Source organism: Carettochelys insculpta, chromosome 10 (assembly GCF_033958435.1).
Source record: "Carettochelys insculpta isolate YL-2023 chromosome 10, ASM3395843v1, whole genome shotgun sequence".
Taxonomy (NCBI): Eukaryota; Metazoa; Chordata; order Testudines; family Carettochelyidae; genus Carettochelys; species Carettochelys insculpta.
In genome coordinates, this window is record NC_134146.1 from 25,867,151 (window position 1) to 25,886,922 (window position 19,772).

Genomic DNA, 19,772 nt, shown 5'->3' on the forward strand with positions numbered 1-19,772 from the left:
CTGGGCACCAAACGGCAGGAACAGGTTTCCATCGTGGAAGGCCTAGAAAAACCTTGTACAGCTGGCATTGAGGCTCATTTCACCTGAGCCAAATTAGGATAGACCAGCTATGAATTCACGCACCTCAAACCCATGAATCAAAACAAGTCTTATGTTTCAAATTAAGTGCTGGCACCATAACCATGCAGGCATATTGAACATTTCAAAACTATTCTGACACAAAACCTTCAGAAAACCAACATTTCTGACTTTTGCGCAATGGGTGATGATCTTATTGCTTGGCACCATGCCTAAAGGATGAGTGCCCACACTTTTGGGAAGAATTGCCCCAAGCTTCTGGACACACAACATCAGGCATGGAAACAATCTGTAGCTGAAGCAAGGCAACTAGGTGAACGTTTCTTTGGCAAGGACGGTAAACACTGTTCTTCCTAAACTGGTCTATGGAGTCATGCAGTGTCCTACTACAGGCTGAACCTCTCTAGTCTGGCACCCTTGGGGTCTGACCAGTGCCAACCCAGAGAATTTGCTGGAGCACAATATGTCAATATTATCTAGCACATTACCAACACTTCCACTGCTTACTGGGTTCTTACAAGACATTTAGAGTAAATTACAGCTAAATAACAGCCCAGAACATTGAGAGCCAGGACTGGTGGCTATAAACAAACTTTATGGGACTGTTGGAAACTGGGCCACACCCATGATAAGTGGTCATCTAGGTAACTAAAATCATGCCAGTTTACAGATGTTATCAGATGAGAAAGTGCCGATTAGAGAGGTTCAACCTGTAGTAGTTGATGTCCTTGAAACTGAGCTGACTAGCCTCATCATTAGCATCATCACACCTTCCCTGCTGTGGCCCAGCTTTTCCTTCTGGTGCATTGGGGATGTGGTGGGAAGCCCCCCGATAAGCACTGTTGTCAAGGATATACTCTTTTGTTCCTTGGGGGATAGTGCAAAAAAGGCCATGACTGCCTGAGCAATGCATAAAGACAGCAGGGAAATGACTCCTGATGCTCCTTCCTTCCTTTTGCACCGCACTGCAGGACTAGTTACTATCTAGCCCTGAATACAGCTTTAGGCATCCTTATAACTGAAGTGCCTGGCAGTGTGCTGTTCCAATGCCATGTGGATGACAGACATGCAGACACATGCCCTCAATCTCTAGTTTCCTACACAGTAAAAAGCCAAAGAAGGAGTGCCTCCTGCTGACCAATTTAGCCAGCCTTTGGCATTCACTTCAAAGAGAAGTGAATCTCCACAATAATCTGCCTTGCAGGACTACGGATGTTGTCAAAAAGGAAAGGGGACAGGGAATCATTGAAAAGAAAAAGAAAAGTAAACGTAATCTCCTGAGATTACCACAATGTCAAAATTCCAGTTTCTTTTGTTGAGTATTTGCCAAAGCTGCTAAAATCTTTAGAGGTTTCAAAGGGGTGCAGCATATTGCATTATTCATTATGCTTCTGACGTAATTCTTTTTAAATGCATGCCAAAGGATTCTAGAAATCCTCTCTCACATTTCCTGCAACCCTCCTGAAGGAACATCTCGCTGCCCATGCTCAGCTGTCCAGCTGCCCTTTCAGAGAAAAAGACTGGTTTTATATTGCTAGTCATTATAATTCCTTTCCTGCTAGTCCTCTCACTTGTGGTCGAAAACTGAGCATTTAGACACTGTGTGTACTTTTAAGACATAAGGCTATTGGGCAGGCTGAACACTAAACATACCCCAGGAAATGGGGAAAATGAATCTTTCCCTGCAGGCTGTTGCTGCAGCCCCAGGGCTGTAGGACCCCAGCAGCCAGTTTGCTCCCATCACACAAGGACTGGTGGTTCCTACATCTGAATCTTCTCACCATGCTCTTTCTCCCTTTTTCAGACTTACCAGAACCTTCCTTTTTCTGATTTAGAATTCTGCCAGGAACTTCGCACCCATGGAAGTGACACCTGGGATGAACACTGTATGATCTTGAATTATATGATGAATAATGATTATATTATGAATGATGAATTATAACCCTGGTAAATAGGGTCATAATTCAAAAGGATCTGGACAAACTATAGAAATGGTCTGAGGTAAACAGGATGAAGTTTAATAAGGATGAATGTGAAGTACTCCACTTTGGAAGGAACAGCTTCACACATACAGAATGGGAAGTGACTGTCTAGGAAGGAGTACTGCAGGAAGAGATCTAGGGGTCACAGTGGACCATAAGCTAAATATAAGTCAACAGTGTGATGCTGTTGCTAAAAAAGCAAACATGATTCTGGATGCATTAACAGGAGTGTTGTGAGCAAGACACAAGAAATTATTCTTCTGCTCTACTCTGTGCTGATTAGGCCTCAGTTGGCTTGTTGTGTCCAGTTTTAGGCAACACATTTCAAGACGGACGTGGTAAATTGGGGAAGGTCCAGAGAAGAGCAACAAGAATGAATAAAGGTCTAGAGAACATGAGCTATGAGGAAAGACAGAAAGAACTGGGCTTGTTAAATTTGGAAAAGAGAGGACTTGGAGGGGACCTGATAACAGTTTACAAGTACCTAAAAGAGAGTTACAAGGCAGAGGGAGAAAAATTGCTCTCCTTGGCCTCTGAGGATAGGACAAGGAGCAATGGGCTTAAACTGCAACAAGGGAGGTTTAGGTTAGACATTAGGAAAAGCTGCCTAACTGTCAGGGTGGTTAAACATTGGAATAAATTGCCTAGGGAAGTTGTGGAATCTCCATCCCCAGAGATATTCAAGAGCAGGTTAGTTATACATCTATCAGGAATGGCCTTGATGCTGCTTGGTCCTGCCAAAAGGGCAGGGGACTGGACTCAGTGACCTCTCAAGGTCCCTTCCAGTTCTAGTCTTCTATGATTCCATGATCTGACGTTGCATTGCATTGCACTGCACTTCATGACAAGATGAAAAGTTTCTGAAATTCAACACTCTTACACAACCATTCAGCCTATAAAGCAGTGCTGGGCAAGCTGCGGCCCACTGAGGTTCTAGGTATGGCCCACATGACATTTTGTTTTACTGTTGCCCATGCACAGGATTACCAGATTCTGCTGCGTGTCATCCACACAGGTTTTTTCCACTACTAGTATTACAAAAGTGACATTTATTAAAGTGACAGCACATGAAGTGCTGATTGCACACTACATTGCAAGAGCTGTGTGCGCCCTCTGCATCCAGTGAAAGTGCTGCTACAGTCCAGTCAGCACACCCCACAATTTCTAAGTACACAAGCACAGTTAGCAACACTACCTTCTCCTGAGAAACTATGTTGGTTATGACAATCTTGTGGCCCACTGAGATGAAGTAGAGGCTCTCATGTGGCCCAGTCAGTAGCCTATGTTACTCATCGCTGTGATAGAGAGTGAAAATAAGGGCACTTTCTTTGTGTGATCCTTTCATATTTTTCCCACTGACAGCTCCCCTAACAACTTCCATCTCCCCGGGCTTTTTGGAAGGCTGGTTTGCCATTTTCCTCTACAAGACGGACAAAAATAATCCGTGGGAAAGAAACTGAAACAATGAAATGCTTCTTAAACGACAAGAGAAGCTGAGTCACATTCTGCTTTCTGAAACAAAAAACACTTCTTAAACATCAACTGCTCATCTCCCCTATTCACTCACTGCAGGCAAGAGAACTGTGAGTTTTTCAAAGCCTCTCCCTCACTTACTCAAATGAAGGGAAAAAAACAACACTCTAACCAGAAACCTCCTAGAACTCCGTATTCCTTCACTGCTGGGTGTGGCTCTCCAGCGGAGCAGCTGCTGAGACAGGAATGTGCAGAGAGCCAGTGAGCCAGCAGCTGCTGTCAAGCTGAAAGGAGACAGGAGAGAACTGCCAAAAGAATTCTACTCCCCTTCACCCAAACCCCTTTCACCTCCTTTCGGTCGCCTAGCAGCAAGTGCTTGCACTTACTCAGCATTTTTTTCCTTAGGCAGGTTGCATTAAAAAAAGCGAAAGCAGCAGTGAAGGATTAGGGTAGGAATAACAATGTTTTAACAAGGAAGCCTCTCCGAGGGTGGTTACACTTCATCATGCTGCTAGGCCTCAGTACTGCTGGGCCTGCTGACAGGAAGTTCGTAAAGTTCCTGTCGATGAAAACGACATACTACAGATTGCAAAGACGCTTTTTCCCCTCATATCCATTATCTCGTACGGCAGCGGTGCTCAGACCTTTCCTGTCACGTCTCCCCTAATGGGCTCTGTCTGTGCCCTGACCCTCTCTCCCTCCACTACTGCACAGTCAGCTTAGTAGACAAGATTGTGCTGAAGGCAAAACCAGGGGCAGAAATGGGGGTGAGGGCACTAAAGTTAGAAGCAGAGGTGACCTGGGAGTGTACCACTGGGCAGAGTGGAGCTGTGGCTGGAGCCAGAGTGGACTGCAGTGGAGTGGAGCTGCAAGCTGAGGCAGAGCAGGGGCCAGGGACAAGCTGTAGCTGGGGTGGAGCAAACGCAGGCTGCACAGTGCGGAGAACTCACCCAGTACTTCATCCTGTTTGTGCTCCCTTGCTTGTAGCATCAACAGGACTTGCATGAAGTGCGACTAGAATTTAGGTGCAAGATGTTTGCAGGATTAGGTCTAAACTTTAAGGGCCATATTCAGTAGTGGCATAAGCAGGCACAATTCATTTGGTTTCAGTGAAGTTGTGTGTGCTTTGTCACCCTAGTTCAGCAAGGTACTTTAGCATATGACTAACAATAAACATGTGAGCACAGGTTAAAACTCCTGTCAGGATGATAGATGTTGCTGGACCAGCGAGTTAGTCACAGAACCCCAGCTGGGGTAAACTCACCAGCCCTGCGGCAGGAAGCCAGCTGGGCCACAGAGTCCTGCTTTCAGCCCCAGTTGTGGGGACCCTGGCTGAGCGGGGGGAACCTAGGCAGCCCAGCATCTGGGAGCTGTCTGGGGAGCAGAACCCTGCCAGCAGCCCTATCTGCAGGAACCGTGGCCTGACCAAGGGAACCCTGACCGCCTTGAGTGTGGGAGCTGGCTGGGGCACAGAGCCCCACTGGCAGCCCTGCAGCCCTGAGGGACCCCAGCTGGGGTTGGCGGAACTCCAGCAGCCTCGCAGGTGGGAGACAGCTAGGGCACAGAGCCATGTGGGCAGCCCTAGCCATGGGGGATCCTGGCTGGGAGGGGAACCCCATCAGCCTTGCAACTTGGAGCCCCACCAGTATCTCTGCAACAGACACAGAGGGGGATCTCAGCCGTCCTGGCAGGGAGCCTGCAGGAGTGGGAGCCTCCCCTCCAGGCCGCACATCCTCTCATCCAGCAAATCACCTCATTCAGGACTACTTAGGTCCCGAGGGTGTTGGATGAGGGAGGTACAACCTGTAGTCCTGCTGAAGGCATTGAAACTATTCACATGCTTAAAATTTGGCATGTGTTAAAGTGTGTTTGCTGGACCCAGGCCTGTAACAGGAGCGCATTTTGAGCTTTGATTTTTATTCTTATTTGTTACAAATGTAGATAGCCATTATTAACCAAAGTTGCAAGCTGACTAGGTGCAATCTTTTTTAAAGTATTTTTACATGTGTTCATACAAATATTTGCAGAACAAAGGCTAAAAGGAGTCATAAACATTAGTGAAGCAAATTAACATGTTTTATTAGAAAGGGTGCTTGCAAACTCTCTTATGCTATATTTGTCCAGCTCTACTCTTTACATCATATAGTTCAAACAGGCATCTATTCTATGTGAGCAATCCTTCCTGTGCTGGTACAGCACACCATAATTTAGAACAGAACTTGTAACTTTGAGCTGAAATCTGTATCAACAACTGTACATAGGAAATCCCGAAATAGAAAATATGTGTTGATTCTTTGCAATCCATCTGTAGACACTATTGTTACAGTGATAGTTCAAATAAGACTCCAGGAAAAAAGAACTTCAGACTGGAGATGTTCCAGAGTTTTGGTGGCAGAAATACATGGTAAATGTTCTGGAGGGACCTTGGACTTTTTATTCTTTTTATCAGTAAGGCTCCTAGGCACTTTCAGACTAAGAGAGGAAAAGGAGGCAACCATCATTCATTGCATTTTTGCCTCAGTTTGACAATGAGAAACAAACCAGCTTCCCGCTAATTTGTGGCTTTGAGAAAACTTTCCATCAGCCCTAAAAGAAGTTAGGTCCTGCAGGGGCAAACATCCTTTTCTGGTAACATCTGCTTTGATAATCCAGATCTCTGCTTCCCCCTTAAAAGCTGTAAGACATGATGACTCTTTTGCTTCTTGTTCCCCAGAACATGCCCTAATGTTCCGGTCTATTGTCACCACTCACACAGAAATCAATATTGTTCACTTAGTTGCAGCCATTCTTCCCCACAGTCTAGGGGTGTTCATATACAGGATTCTGATCTGTGCTTCTCTTTGCTACTTGCACTAATTGCTTTAGAAGACAGATTTAATATCTAGATAAGGAATTTCAAAACAATGTTTGATAGTGACTATTACAAGCACACAAACGCTGATACAATTTATAGCGCGCTAATAAAACACGAGCATTATTGTGCCAATTGGTGTCATTATCATAAGAGAAAACATACTTCTCTTTGCTGCCAAGAAATGTGATACTGTATTTAGAAATACAGTATAAACAAATGTTTCCCTGAAATAACTACATGTGTTTAGGCACAAATCCCAAGTCAAGAAGAATGTAGTCATGAAATAATAATTAAAGCAACAGATTTCTAAGATTCTTCTTTGGTGAAAGTTTTATTTTAGATGTTTGGGATTTTGGCTAACCATTTACAAGGCTACTGTCTATGACCATAGCATTCTCAATAAAATGTATTCAGCTCACACTGTGTTCCTAAGGGAAACAGGTTATTTGTGTTCTCTAAGGAAGTTGATTAATAAACTGTGTAAAACATAACATCAGCGGAGCACTCCCTAACAGAAGAACACATCCTTTGCAATTGTTAAAACTGTTTGTTTCCTTAAAGTAGTGTAAAGGAAGCTACATATCTGTTTGTACTGTGAGTCATTATAGAGCTGAGCCTTAAAAATAAGTATACACAAATGTAAAAGAAACAAAAAAATCCACACTGCCACTGGAAAAATTACCCGCCAGACCACATTTGTGTGAGATGTAACTCAATGCTGTACTGTAATCAACGAGCAAAATACCACCAGTAACAAAGTTGGCCCCAAACCTCTTAGACTGCCGGGAACAAATTCTGAGAATTTTACTATTGTCTTAAGTGGGACCAAGATTTGGCTCACAGTGTTATACCTCAGCAGTCTTGTTCCCACTCAAATCAGTGTAAATTCAACTCAGATCAATAGAGTTATTTTGGATTTACCCAGCTGAAAACCAGCAGAATTTAGTCCCTAGTCTCTTGTTAGCATAGCTATTGTATTTTTAGTTATGAAACTTTCAGGCCGTTTGTTTTTCTGTAATACAGCATCTTTAAATTTCTAAGGACTGCTAGATGCTGAAATACATAGCCTGCTTGTGTTCTTTTCAGTGCAGTTTGTGAAAAGAAACGCAAACACAGTGCGCTGCCCAAGACAATTTTCTGTTTTGATTCTCTTTATGTAAAGAAAAGTTGATTCTGGCTGTACTTGTTTATGGTTTGTGTATAGAAAAAGCATACTTAGAGGCATCAAATGAAAACCATTTGCAGAAAGAGTAGCAGTACCTGCCGGAGGAGCTCCTCCTGACGCATCCTAATTCTTTCCCTTTCCATTTGGATCCTCTGCAGCCTCAGCTTCTGTTGCTGTTGCTGCTGGGTCGTCAGTGCATTGGGCATGTTCAACAACCCACCTTGAGGGTTCTGGGTAGGATGGTTCTGCTGAGCCATTGTTGTGCTCGGTGTCATTTGTTGCTGGTGTTGGTGATTCATGACTGCGAAAGAGAACAGTGAGACTTGGTTATGTTACTCCCTAAGGCTTTGTCTACACTTAAAACTTTAAAGCACAGCCATGGTAGTGTGATCATGGTAGGAGCGCTGGGGGACAGCTCTCCCGGGGCTTGAGGTAAAACATCTCCACAAAGGGAGTAGTTAAAAGCCCTGGGAACATAACTCCCAGAGCTGTAGCCTGGTTTACACAGGCACTTTACAGCACTGTATTGGGCCATGCTTGGTGTGTGTGTGTGTTTCTTCGCTCCCGCCCCCCCACCCCGAGCCAGACAAGAGAGGGCACAGCACATATGTTCTCCATCTGTGTTCACTTTTCAGTTATTGCTGGCACATGGATAAATAGCAACTACTCCCTCTGATGAGATTTGACATTAGTAATTCTTTAATAATTAGTTGTCACAGTTTAAGACCGAAAACCAAAAGTTCACTTTAGGTTAAGCTCCGTTATGTTCCAGTCCTTATTTAATGTTACATTGATTTTGTTTCAATTCAATAAATTCCCTTGCACATAAGTCTACAGCACGTAATGACCTGGTTGAAATATTGTCAATATTTGCATATTTATTTTACTGACAAACTTAACAGAGTTATTATACGAAAAGTCAGTGATCTTGACAGTTTTTTGCCACAACTGATGGAAAAAAGAACTTCTGTACCTCAGACAAGGCCATCCCATGAGTAAGGGGCTAGCCTGGGATTCAGGAGATCCAGACTCAATTCCCTGATTTGCTGCAGACTTCCAGGGTGGCCTTGGAGGAAATCACTTACACCCAATCCTCACAGGTGTTAGGTTCCTAACTTTCATTAACTTCAAACTTTACTCTTTCTCAGCTTCATCTCTAATATAGGAAATGATAACTTTTTCCTGCCTCTTGGGAGTATTATGATGATAGAATACATTAAAGATTGTGAGGCACATGGGTACTAAGCTAATGGGTGCCATCAAGTACCATAAAGTGGGGGAATATTACATAATGAGAACCAATGACAAGCATGGCTCTTACAGGTAATGAAAGCAATTCAGCAGAAGATGATACCAGATGCCAAGACGAGCAGCAACGAAACTAGATAGCCTTTCAGCCCATATATTAAAATTCACATGGTTCATATTTCAAAGTAGGTGAAATAATATGGTACAAACAGTTAATCTGAATTGTGAGCAATTTCATACATAAACCCCACAGAAACAGTAACAAGTCTGGATCAGCTGGCTACTGCCCACTTTTCCTCACAGATGTTTTTGTGACTTTTGAACAAAGGGTGCCTCTTTTTTCCACATGTTTTTGGGCTGCAGCCAGTGGAAAGTTACCATCTGTACTTAAAGTATGAGAATGGCTATGAATGGCAAAACAGTGCACTTTACAAGTTGCTAAATTAGGAGGGGAAAAACACCCTGCACTGAGAGAATATACAAGGAATAAGCTGGATTCCATGTGCTCTTTAACATGCAATCTTTAAAAACTTTTTACTTAACAGAATGGCCCAAATTCATCTCTACGGTAACTCCACTAGGTCAACTGAACCAGGCAAGTCTGACTTTACAGTACACAGCTTAAGTTCTCATCTACTTGACAAACTTAAGCTGGTGTAACTGCATAGCTCCACAAGGTGGAAAATCCACACCTTTGACCAACACAATTATACTGACCGAACCCCTCATGTAGAAAGTGTTATGTCAATGGGAGGGCTTCTGCCTCTTGGGGAGGTGCAGTATCTATGTAGGATATGCTCTGCCATCAGTACAGCTAGGGTCTTTATGAAGCACTGCAGTGATGTGGCTGTGTGTAGGTAAGCTTTTAGTCTCTTCAAAATGAAAAGTATAATAAATGAGTGAATACAAAGACTAATTTAGACTGGTCTATGACAGAGGCAGGTGTAGATTTTTCAAGGGCCTTGGTCTGTATTTGTAGAGTGTCTGATATAGTTAATGTCTTATATAAAAGATAGATACTAGATACTCCTGAGCTAATTTTATTGACATCTGAACCCATTCAGATTTGGAGTAGACTCATCAAAATTGCACCCCTGATGGAATATTCGAAACCTTTGTCTTTGGAGGCCAGCTCCACAGAGGCACGGTGAGCAGGGAAAGCTTTTTGTCAAATAAAATTAAATTCCACTGCAACTAACTGAATGCTCCACAAACAGCACCAGAAATAAGACTGGCCAGAGAGTTAGTGTCACTCAAATCAATGTAGCCTTTTCTGTTCACATTCAGGGCCCACTAGTCAGGGTAGAATGCTGTCTCAGAAGGTGGTTGTTCAAGGATCTATGTGAAACAAAATAATAGTCTCAATACGGGTCTTCAGTTGAGCATGTATCAAAAGACATAGTGGCTATGGTTACATTAAAGAGTTTTGCTAACCAAACCCCAGTTCTGCCGACAAAACTGGTTGAATCTCCACACACAAAATACGTTTTGTTGACCGTTTGTTGACAAAACTCAATACTTTCGCTGGCATAACACTGATGTCAACAGATTCTGTCAACAAAAAAGCTGTGTGGATGCTCTGGGGGGCCTTCTCTTGACAGACAGGGCATCCAGAACAACGAACAGCCCCGTCTGCTGTGCTTCTGGGTGCCTGTTTTGTCGAGAGAGCAGCTAGACAGTCTGGCCGCTCTGTCAGCAGAGCAGAGTGCTCTTCCAATTGGCTTTTGTGTGTGGCCACAGCCACAAATTTTTCTTAAAAGCATATTTATTTTCTCTGCACTGTTCCATTTCCTCTTCTTTAACTAAAGAATAACCCAACCAGACAAACTTCCCGTGCCAAACAAGAACACCACTAATCTCAGAACACTGACCTACAAGGAAAATGTTAAAGATAGTTTTCCTTTCAAAGGAGCAAGGATTTTTCTCTCACTTATCTTTCTCTCATGATTGCACCTATCACAAAGAAAGCCATTTTTTAACTGCTTTCTCTTCCTGTTTTCAGGCCAAGATGAGTTTATACGATGTGGCTGTCTGACCTTCAGAGTATTGGCCTTCAAGTACTGAAGAAAACAAAGATAGAATGAATAACAGGGACTACTGCAAAACAGCAAGTACTGCTCAAACTGTGTTTCTAGGGCCTTGCTCTCACTATGCTGTACTGTCAATGCAAGTTACACTGTGCTACTCATCCCCCTTCTGAAGCTAGGGGTTGTAGGAAAATGGAGTGGGTCGCTGTGCATCATGGATGCAGGCTCATCCCATGGTGTAGTTTTTTCTTTCCTGGCATTCCATGGCCTTTCAGCTGTGTTTTGGAAGCATTTTTTCAGCAGCCCATGTGTACTGTGTGCCAGAAACCTTTTCCTGAAAGGATGGCTCCTGCACTACTCTCTACTCTTGTAATCGCATAGCTAGAGCATAGTTAAACACATCATAACCAGTCATGCAGCAGATCATGAGCGCCCAATCTGAACAGGAATCTGTGCTGCATGACCTGCTGTATGCCAGAGAAAGAAAAAATGCCAGACAACTTTGGGCATTCATGGAGCAGCTGAACATGGTGGACCATCAGTTTTGGACTCAGGAAATAAGCGCCAAGCGGTACCATCATTATACAGGTCTGAAATGATGTGCAGAACTTTTGGGTGTGAAAAGCTACCTTTCTTGGGACTGTGTGCAGAACTCACTCCAGCAGTGCAGCTAATACTGTGTGGAAATCATGCATGCCCATTGGTTTAACTACTCCAGCCACTGCCAGTGGCAGAAGCTATGCCAGTGGGAGACATTCTCCCACCGCTGGCATAGCTCTGTCCACATCAGAAATTCTACCAACAACACCTCTCCTACCTCCAGCAAATCTTAACACTCTGTTCACACCAGACAGAACTCTCTGGGGCTGCGTCTATACTAGACATAGAAGTCAACCGCCAATATGCAATTTTAACTATGCCAGTTGTGCAGGTAAAATTGACATCCGCGGGCGACTTCAATTTCTATCTATACAGAAGAAGGTCGATGGGAGCATGTCTCCCTTCGACCTTACTTAACCCTCACCACTTGGAAGGAGTTCTGAGGTCGGCATGCGTGAAACAATGCCCTGGAAGACTGACCCTGAGCAGATCCATCTTCTGTTGTAGTAAAGGCATAGCCTGTGACTAGAGAAGACAGAAGGGGAACAACAGGACAATACCAAGGAGGTGAAATTCCCAGTGTCAAGTCCCCCTCTGTTCCTCCAAAACAGATCTAAGCCTTTTCACTCATGGAAGGAAAAGGGGAAATTTGGCTCTTCATTTGTAAACTAGTCACTTCTGAACACTGAATCAGAAATCTAAACCAGATCAAAACTTGCACCTCCACAGAATAAACAAAGGAAAATAAAGATGTTTCTAAACCTCTGAAACAAAAGGATTTTGTACAACCATTTTGCTTCTAATATATAACCATCCTCCAGAATCCCTGGAGAAAAACCCCTACCTCCTTGCCAGGAGGAAAAACTCACCCATCCAGAGAACACCCCACGCCACCTCCACACTTGCATCCAAAATTAAAACTTTATTCTGCACAGATATCTGTAATCCCACACTACATTTCAAATGCTGAAGTCAGATTCACCTCATAGCCCCCTTGTTGTGGATTCGTGCACCATTACAGCTGGTGGGATCTGGCAGAGGAAGGCAGCTTTAATTCTTGCCAAGTATTTTGCTAGAAGTGGTTCTGAGAGGATAAATTGAATCAGTGCATACCCCATACACCCAGATCCCCTTCCTGGCCAGCACTACACATTTTCCTGACTCCATACGATCCCCCTGATGCATAGACAGTACTAGATGCTTTCTGAGGCCTCAACCTATCCTTGTGCACTTTCTGCGTCTCTTCCAAAGTCTGTGCTGGCAGAAGCCAGCAGAAATGATGGTGTGATTCATATTCTGGTAGGTATGAAAAGAGTACTTCATCCAAAACCTCATACCGATCTCAATTTCCCTTATATAAAACATCATTGTATGCCATGAAATCAGATGGTTTTCCCACATTCATCATGAATGTGTTCCTCTTATGAGGGAGAAAATTAACTGTGTCCTTTTAAACTTGTGGCAACACTCTCTATGAATTTCCCCAATATATTATATATTTGTCCTCTCACTTTTACTATTGCTTAGACCTTCAAGAATCTTAACAAACAATTACTCAGTTCATTCTGGCTCAAAGTCAAAGTTCATTTCCCACAAAACCTTTAATGTGGGGGAACTGGTTAAACCCCTGTGCGTAATTTTACTAAGGTCCACACCAGCAAAAACTGATTTTCAGCTTTACAAACATGAATAAAATATGGCAATGGACATGATCTCTGAATGGACATGATCTCCAAAAGTCTCGGTGGGTACGTCTACGATGCAATTAAAATGCATGGTTGGCCTGTGCCAGCTGACTCAGGCTAAGGGGCTGTTTAACTTATGTGTGGACATTTCAGCTTCAATTGGCACTCAAGCTTTGGGACTCTCCCACCTAACAGGGTCCGAGAACCCAGGCTCCAGGCCAAGCACAAACCTCTACACTGCAGTTAAACAGCCCCTTAGCTGGAGTCCTGCAGGCTCAAATCAGTAGGCATGGGCCAGTCACAGGAGTCCAACCACAATCAGAGCAGCTGACAGCCACCAGGTGCCCTGGGGTGAGGGAGGGGGAGCCTGGCTCCATGCTCTGGGAAGAGGCATGGCAAAAGGAGAAGGGATGGGGCCTTGAGCAATCAGCCTTTAGTGCCACCCAGACTGTGGTGCTTGCCCCCATCCCCCTCCCCTCGCAGAGCTGTGAGGCACGATGGAGCTGCATTGCTGCAACATTTCAAAGGGACCTGAAGCTCGGGCCACCGCCAAAGTAGCAGCAGCAGCAGCCAGAGCTCTGGGCCCCTTTGAAATACTAAGCCCCCAGGGAACTGCCCCCTTTGTTCCCCCTCCCCTTGTCAATGGGCCTGACCGCAGTGTAGACGTACCCCATAACCATGGTGTCCAATACGCACCCCACCACCGCCAGTCCTGAGGAGGCAGACAGACCTCCTGGAGCGGCAGCTGCAGGATGACCAGGAGTGGCAGGCGTGGAAACAGGAGTGGTAGTCTTGGGCCTCGGACCAACTGTTGTCCCATCTGGACTCTTTTGCCGGTGCCCAGCGGGACCAGCTGGTTCAAATATCTGCACCTGCCACACCTGCTCCACCCCCTACTGCTGTCAGTCCTCTGTCCCCACTGCTCTGCCCCCACTGGACATCCCGCTAGCCATCCTGGAAGTGGTGCAGTGGCTCCTGGCTGCAGATGCCCGTCCCACCCCCCAGGACGCTCCCTCCCTGCCAACCCCCTAGGTTCCCCCTTATCTCCTTGCTGTGCATGACCCCACCAAACCCTCCCCCGACCCCATAACTCCCTGTGCTCCCAGCCCCAGCCCAGCCCCACCAGGGACTTCACAGAAGGAGGGGATCCCATGGCCAGCGCCACTCAGAGTCCTGGTCCCCTGCAGGGTCACAGCCATCCACCCTCTCCCTAGACTGAAGCCCCACTAGAGGTTCAGATACCCCCACCCCATTCCAAGCCTCCCTCCAAGTTAAATTCCCCCCCACCCTCTGTCCCAAGCCTCCCAATAGATATAGTTACCCATCTTGCACAATGTACAGTTATTTACACAACTTTTATTTTGCACAATTTTTTCTATTTTCAAGTAAACAGTTTATTTTGTCACCACTCCTGAGTCCCTAATTATTGTGAAGGGGTCAGGGAGGGGTGAGTGTGCAAAGGGAGGGGGCATGGTGCGGACAGCACAGGGCTGTGGGAGAAGCTCTCCCGTAGGGCCTTATGGATCTGCAGCCTGTCCCAGTGGGCTTGGTGAATGGGAGCTGCAGCCGTCTGTTTGTGGACATGACCAGCATCAGCCCCCAACCCTGGGAGTAAGGCCTAGGAGACACTTGAACCATGCCTTCAGACGACTGAAGGCACACTCTGCCAGGTTCCGTGATTGGCTGAGGCGGGTGTTGAAGAGGTCTTGGGCTGGGTCCAGGTAGATAGTGAAGGGCCTCATGAGCTAGGACATGAGGGGGTAGATAGTGTCCCCCCCGATGCAGAGTGGCATCTGCAGGTCCCAGACCTGCAGGTCCCAGACCAACAGCTCCCACCTGGGGACGTAGGTGCTTGCCTCCATCATCCGGCACAGGCCAGAGTTGCAAAGCATGTGGGCGTCATGTGCCTGGCCTGACCACCCGACATAAACGTTAAGGAACCATCTCCAGGCCTGCAGCATGATGGAGTCGTACCCCTTGTGGTTTATGTACTGGGCCATGCTGTTGTCTGGGGCACACATGGGGATGTAGGTCCTGTTGATTGTTCCAAAGCAGTTAAGGAACCCCAGGGTGGTGAAGCCAGCCATGACCGCGTCCGTATCTGTGCTGCAGACGACCCTCCTGAGCAGGAGCATGTTGATAGCTCTTACTGCCTGCAAGGAAAGAAGACCAAACACACACATGAGGGACTGAGGGAGGGTGTCCTTGGGCCCCAATGGACTCCCCTGCCCCCTCCCATCCTCTTTCCTCTGGTTCTCCAGCCACCCCCACACAAGGCCACCTCCCAGCAGCAGGTCTGTGTGAGGGTGGGATGGCACAGGCCCCGGGAACAGGACATCTCCCCTTCTCCAACACGCCCCCCCCGACACCCAACCCCACTCCCCGAGGGTCCCCCTTGGGCAGCTCTCTCCTTCCCTCTCCCCCCTTCCCACCCCTGTGCAGGCTCTGGGAGTGCCTTACCTGTATGAGGATGGCCCCAGTGGTGGACTTCCCACACTGAACTGGTTCGTAACTGAATGGTGGCTGTCTGGGGTGGTGAGTTTCCTTAGGGTGATAGCAACCCGCTTCTCCAGGGTGGTGGTGGGCTGCAGTCGGATGCTGTGGAGGACAGGGGCAAGCCAGGCGCAAAGCACCAAGAAAGTGTCTTTCCGCATGCGGAAGTTCTGGAGCCACTGCTGGTCGTCCCAGTGCCCCATGACCAGCTGGTCCCATCAGTCAGAACTGCTGATATACCTCCAGACCCGGGCGGGGAGGGCTGGTGCGGGTGAGACCCTGAGGCACTGAGGGCATGCTCCTCAATCCTGGTGGCAGTGCATCCTCCCAGAGGAGGTGGAGGATGGCTGTGATCAGGTGTTCAAGAGTTTGGTTAACTCAGAGTGGGTCCAGTGCAAGCCCAGGAGCTGCTCTGGTACTATGGCTAACAGGAAGCGTGTGAGTCCTGAAGTAGCTATGCTGTTCCTCAAGGAGGACGACAAGCCTCAGCATGGGCAGGGAACCTGGGTGGGAGGAGTCCCTTTAAGGATGCACGTGACTGGGGCTGGCCATACAACACTGTAGCTACGTCTACACTGGAATGCTACGTCAAAATAGCTTATTTTGACATAGCAAAATCCAAATAAGCTATTTCGACGTGTACCATCCACACATCCTCCGGGGCTGGTGCTGTCGACATTCAATGTCGACGTAGAAAAGCACTACATCGAAATGGGCCTCACAACCAGCCAGGAGGGGTTCAACACCCACCTGAACCATGCGCGCCAGGTGGGCGAGCGGACTTTCGGCCACCTCCAAGGCTGCTGGAGGTGCCTCTTCACCCACCTGGACATGGGGCTCCCCAACATCCCCCAGTTTGCGGGCGCATGCTGTGCACTCCACAACCTGGTGGAGAGCAAGGGGGAGGCCTTCGTGCACGGATGGGCTGTGGAGGCTGGCGTGGCTTATCCCCAGCCAGCCGCCGCCCCAAGCTGCCAAGCCGTCCATGAGGGGATCCAGGTCCAGGAGACCCTGCGGGCACATTTCGACCAGGCTGTGGGGTGAGCGCCGGCAGGGCCATCCTGGTGGACCACTCACTGAGCCCCCCACCACCCACAACATACTACTGCCCCCACACCCACATTACTGAGCCCTGAGAGCACACGACACGTTTTTTTTTAAATAAACACTAACATTATTGAAACCAACAACGATGAATATTTTTGAACAGGAATGGGAGAACCATGTACATTGGGGGGGACAGCTACTAAAGGTGGGGTGGGACATGACAACTATTTAAAACGGGGGGAAACGATGCACAAAGTGGGGTGGCTTGGGTGGCCCAGTCCTTGGCCCCCTTCCCCCTACAGTCCGGTGCCCAGCGTGGGGGGGCACGACCCACGTCTGGTCCGGAGGCCCTGTCGAGGCTGGGTGGGGGCCGGGAGGACTGGCAGGTATGGCCGGGCCCCCTCCTGAGCCCTGAGGTCCTCCTCCTCGGCGGGCTCCAGGGCAGGTGGAGGACTGCTGGGAGGGACGGCGGCTGGACCCCCAGGCCTTCTGGCACCAGGCCGGCACTCACTCCTGCACGTGGAGCTGGAACTTCTCCACTTGCAGGAGGTGCTCTGACACCTCCACCTGGCTCCGGAGGGTGGTGAGGACCTGAGGGTCAGCAGCCTGCTGCAACTGGCTCCAGCGGTGGCGGGCTCGTCCCAGGGCTGGTCCCTGCTCTGTCACCTGGCTGCCATGGCGCAACATCCCGGGTGGGCTGTCCGGCACAACGGACACGGCGTCTGTGCTATCGTGGCCCTAGTTGCTACAGAAAAAAGCAGGGAAGAGTGAAGACAGCTGTTAGTCTGGGCCCTGACCCGTGGCCCACACCCCACAACCCCTCTGCTGCTGGGTCCCCGCCCCCTGTCCCCCAGGATGATGGGTGTGGTATCCCCATGGGTGACCCCCTTCAGGGGTTCTGCTCCCCGCTCCCCCCCCAGGGATGGGGTGTGGTGCTGTCCTGCAGGACAGGTGCTGACAGGTTCTGGGGGCCAGGCCATGCTGCTGCTGTCCCGGGGCTGTGGTCTGGCTGGGCCATGGTGGTCCAGGGTCAGCTGGGTGTGTGGGAGACCCTGGTCATGTCCTTTGCCCCTGCCCCTTACCCTGGGAGTGTGCACCTGGGGTACATACCTGATGGCCTGCTCCCATGGTCGGGGGACACCCGTCGGGCAGACGCCCTGCTGGAGCTGTGGGAAGGGAGGTCAATCAGAAGTCCCCCACTCGCTGGAAACCTCCTCCTCCTCTGCTGTCCCATGGGGGGACTCCTCTGGGGGCCCCTGGAGTGCAGGGCTGGCCTCCGAGCCGGACTCTGGCTCTGGGGCCTGCTGGGGCTCCTCGGCCAAGGTGTCAAGGGTGGCCGGGGGGCAGGAGGTGTACCAGGGGCCCAGGATCTCCCTGAGCTTCCTGTAAAAGGGGCAAGCGGCAGGGGCGGCCCGAGAGTGGCTGGCCCGGGCCCAGGCGTAACCCTGCCGCAGCTCCTTGACTCTACTCCTGACATAGTCAGGACTGCGGACAGGGTGACCCTGGGAGGCCAGGCCCTCAGCCAGCCAGGTGAACATGTCTGCATTCTGCCACTTGCTCCCCATTACCTGGAGCACCTCCTCCTCACCCCAAAGCCCCAGCAGGTCCTGGATCTTGGTGTCTGACCGGGGGGGCCCCACCACCTCTTCCCACACCCTGCCCCGGCTGGACAGCTGGGAGCCCTGGGTCCCCCTGGGGAGTGTGCCCTGGGGGCGCTCAGGGGGCTGGCTGGCTGCCATGGGAGCTGGGTGGGGTACTGGGGTGTCTGGAGGGAGTGCAGGCTATGAATGTGTCTGTGCTGCTGCCTGCATGCTCTCAGCTTCCTGCCACAGGAAATCCAGGGGTGTGAAGCTTTAAGGGCTGCTGCACGTGGTGACCATAGAGCCCCGCAGGGGCTGGACAGAGCATCTCAACCCCTCAGCTGATGGCTGCCATGGAGGACCCCACTATTTCAATGTAGTGGGACGCGGATTGTCTATACATGCCCTGCTTCGACGTTACATGTCGAAGTAGGGAGCTATTCCCATCTTCTGATGGGGATAGCAATTTTGATTTCTCACCGCCTTACATTGATTTCAACTTCAAAATAGCGCCCGGTACATGTAGACGCGCCGCGCGGTATTTCAAAGATGGGCTGGCTATTTCGAAATAGCCAGCTAGTGTAGACGTGGCTAGTGTGACAAGGTTCTGGGGTCTGTTCTGTTGAGAGAGTGGCCAGGCTGCACAGCTGCTCTCTATCAACAGAGTGGATAGCTTTTTCGATTCACTTTTGTGTGTGGATGGGCTATGTCGACAAAGGTTTTGTCGCAAGATCTCTTGCGACAGCAACTTCTGTTCACAGATTGCCCTAGTGTAGACATAGCCCAAATGTGCACCAGTGTTCTACCCTAACCTGTTCCAACTGGCAAGTTTAGGATGGCTTTTCTCACTTGACACAGAAGTTTATTTTACAGGACGATTCCAGCCTGCTTAATGAACAGCCATTACACAGTTTACCAGCTCAAATGAAAGTGAACAAAATGTAGGGAAAAAATTGAGATCTGGTGTAAGTGGTTGTAAGTTCATTAGAGTCAAAGGAATTGCAGCCACTTAGTTAGCTTTTCAAATGTTGTCAGGGAGACTCTTCAAGTAACTTTCTTTGCATGGTATCAACAACGCAGAGATTGTTTTGTGGTCAAAAGATCATCAAATAGCAAATGCCAAAATAATGCAGGTGTAAATAATTTCTGGCACATATGTTGAACTGACTGTACCAACTTTTATTTATTTCAGTGTCAGAGGCATGTGTGTGCAGCTATACATTTCTTTCCCCCACACTGTTTATAGGCGGTCCATAGCTTAATTCATATGAACTTGCCAGCATCAGGTGTCACGCAGCCCTGTCTGATGAAAAACATATGTCTGCAGAGGTAAAAGAAAAATCTAGCCATATTACAGTTTTGACTTAGTCACGACATTGAGAAGTAAAAAAAGACCAGTCTCTCCCTCCTTGTCTCTCTTTCTATCTGCTCCTGCCAACAAAGAACTGCTTGTTTCACTTATTTCCCAGAAACTGCATAAGCTTTCCAACAAGGTCAGCAAAAATGCTGCCTTTCAATTCAGGGTGCATTTTGTTCCAAA

At 48.1% G+C, this 19,772-nt stretch overlaps 1 protein-coding gene across 1 annotated transcript in view; it reads right to left on the bottom strand.

The window, feature by feature from the left end:
* WWTR1 (WW domain containing transcription regulator 1) overlaps window positions 1–19,772 on the bottom strand; it is a 125,624-nt gene that overhangs the window by 19,493 nt on the left and 86,359 nt on the right. The window contains exon 3 of the mRNA XM_075004629.1: window positions 7,648–7,853. Coding sequence (XP_074860730.1) covers window positions 7,648–7,853 — 206 coding nt within the window. The remainder of the gene's footprint in view (window positions 1–7,647; window positions 7,854–19,772) is intronic.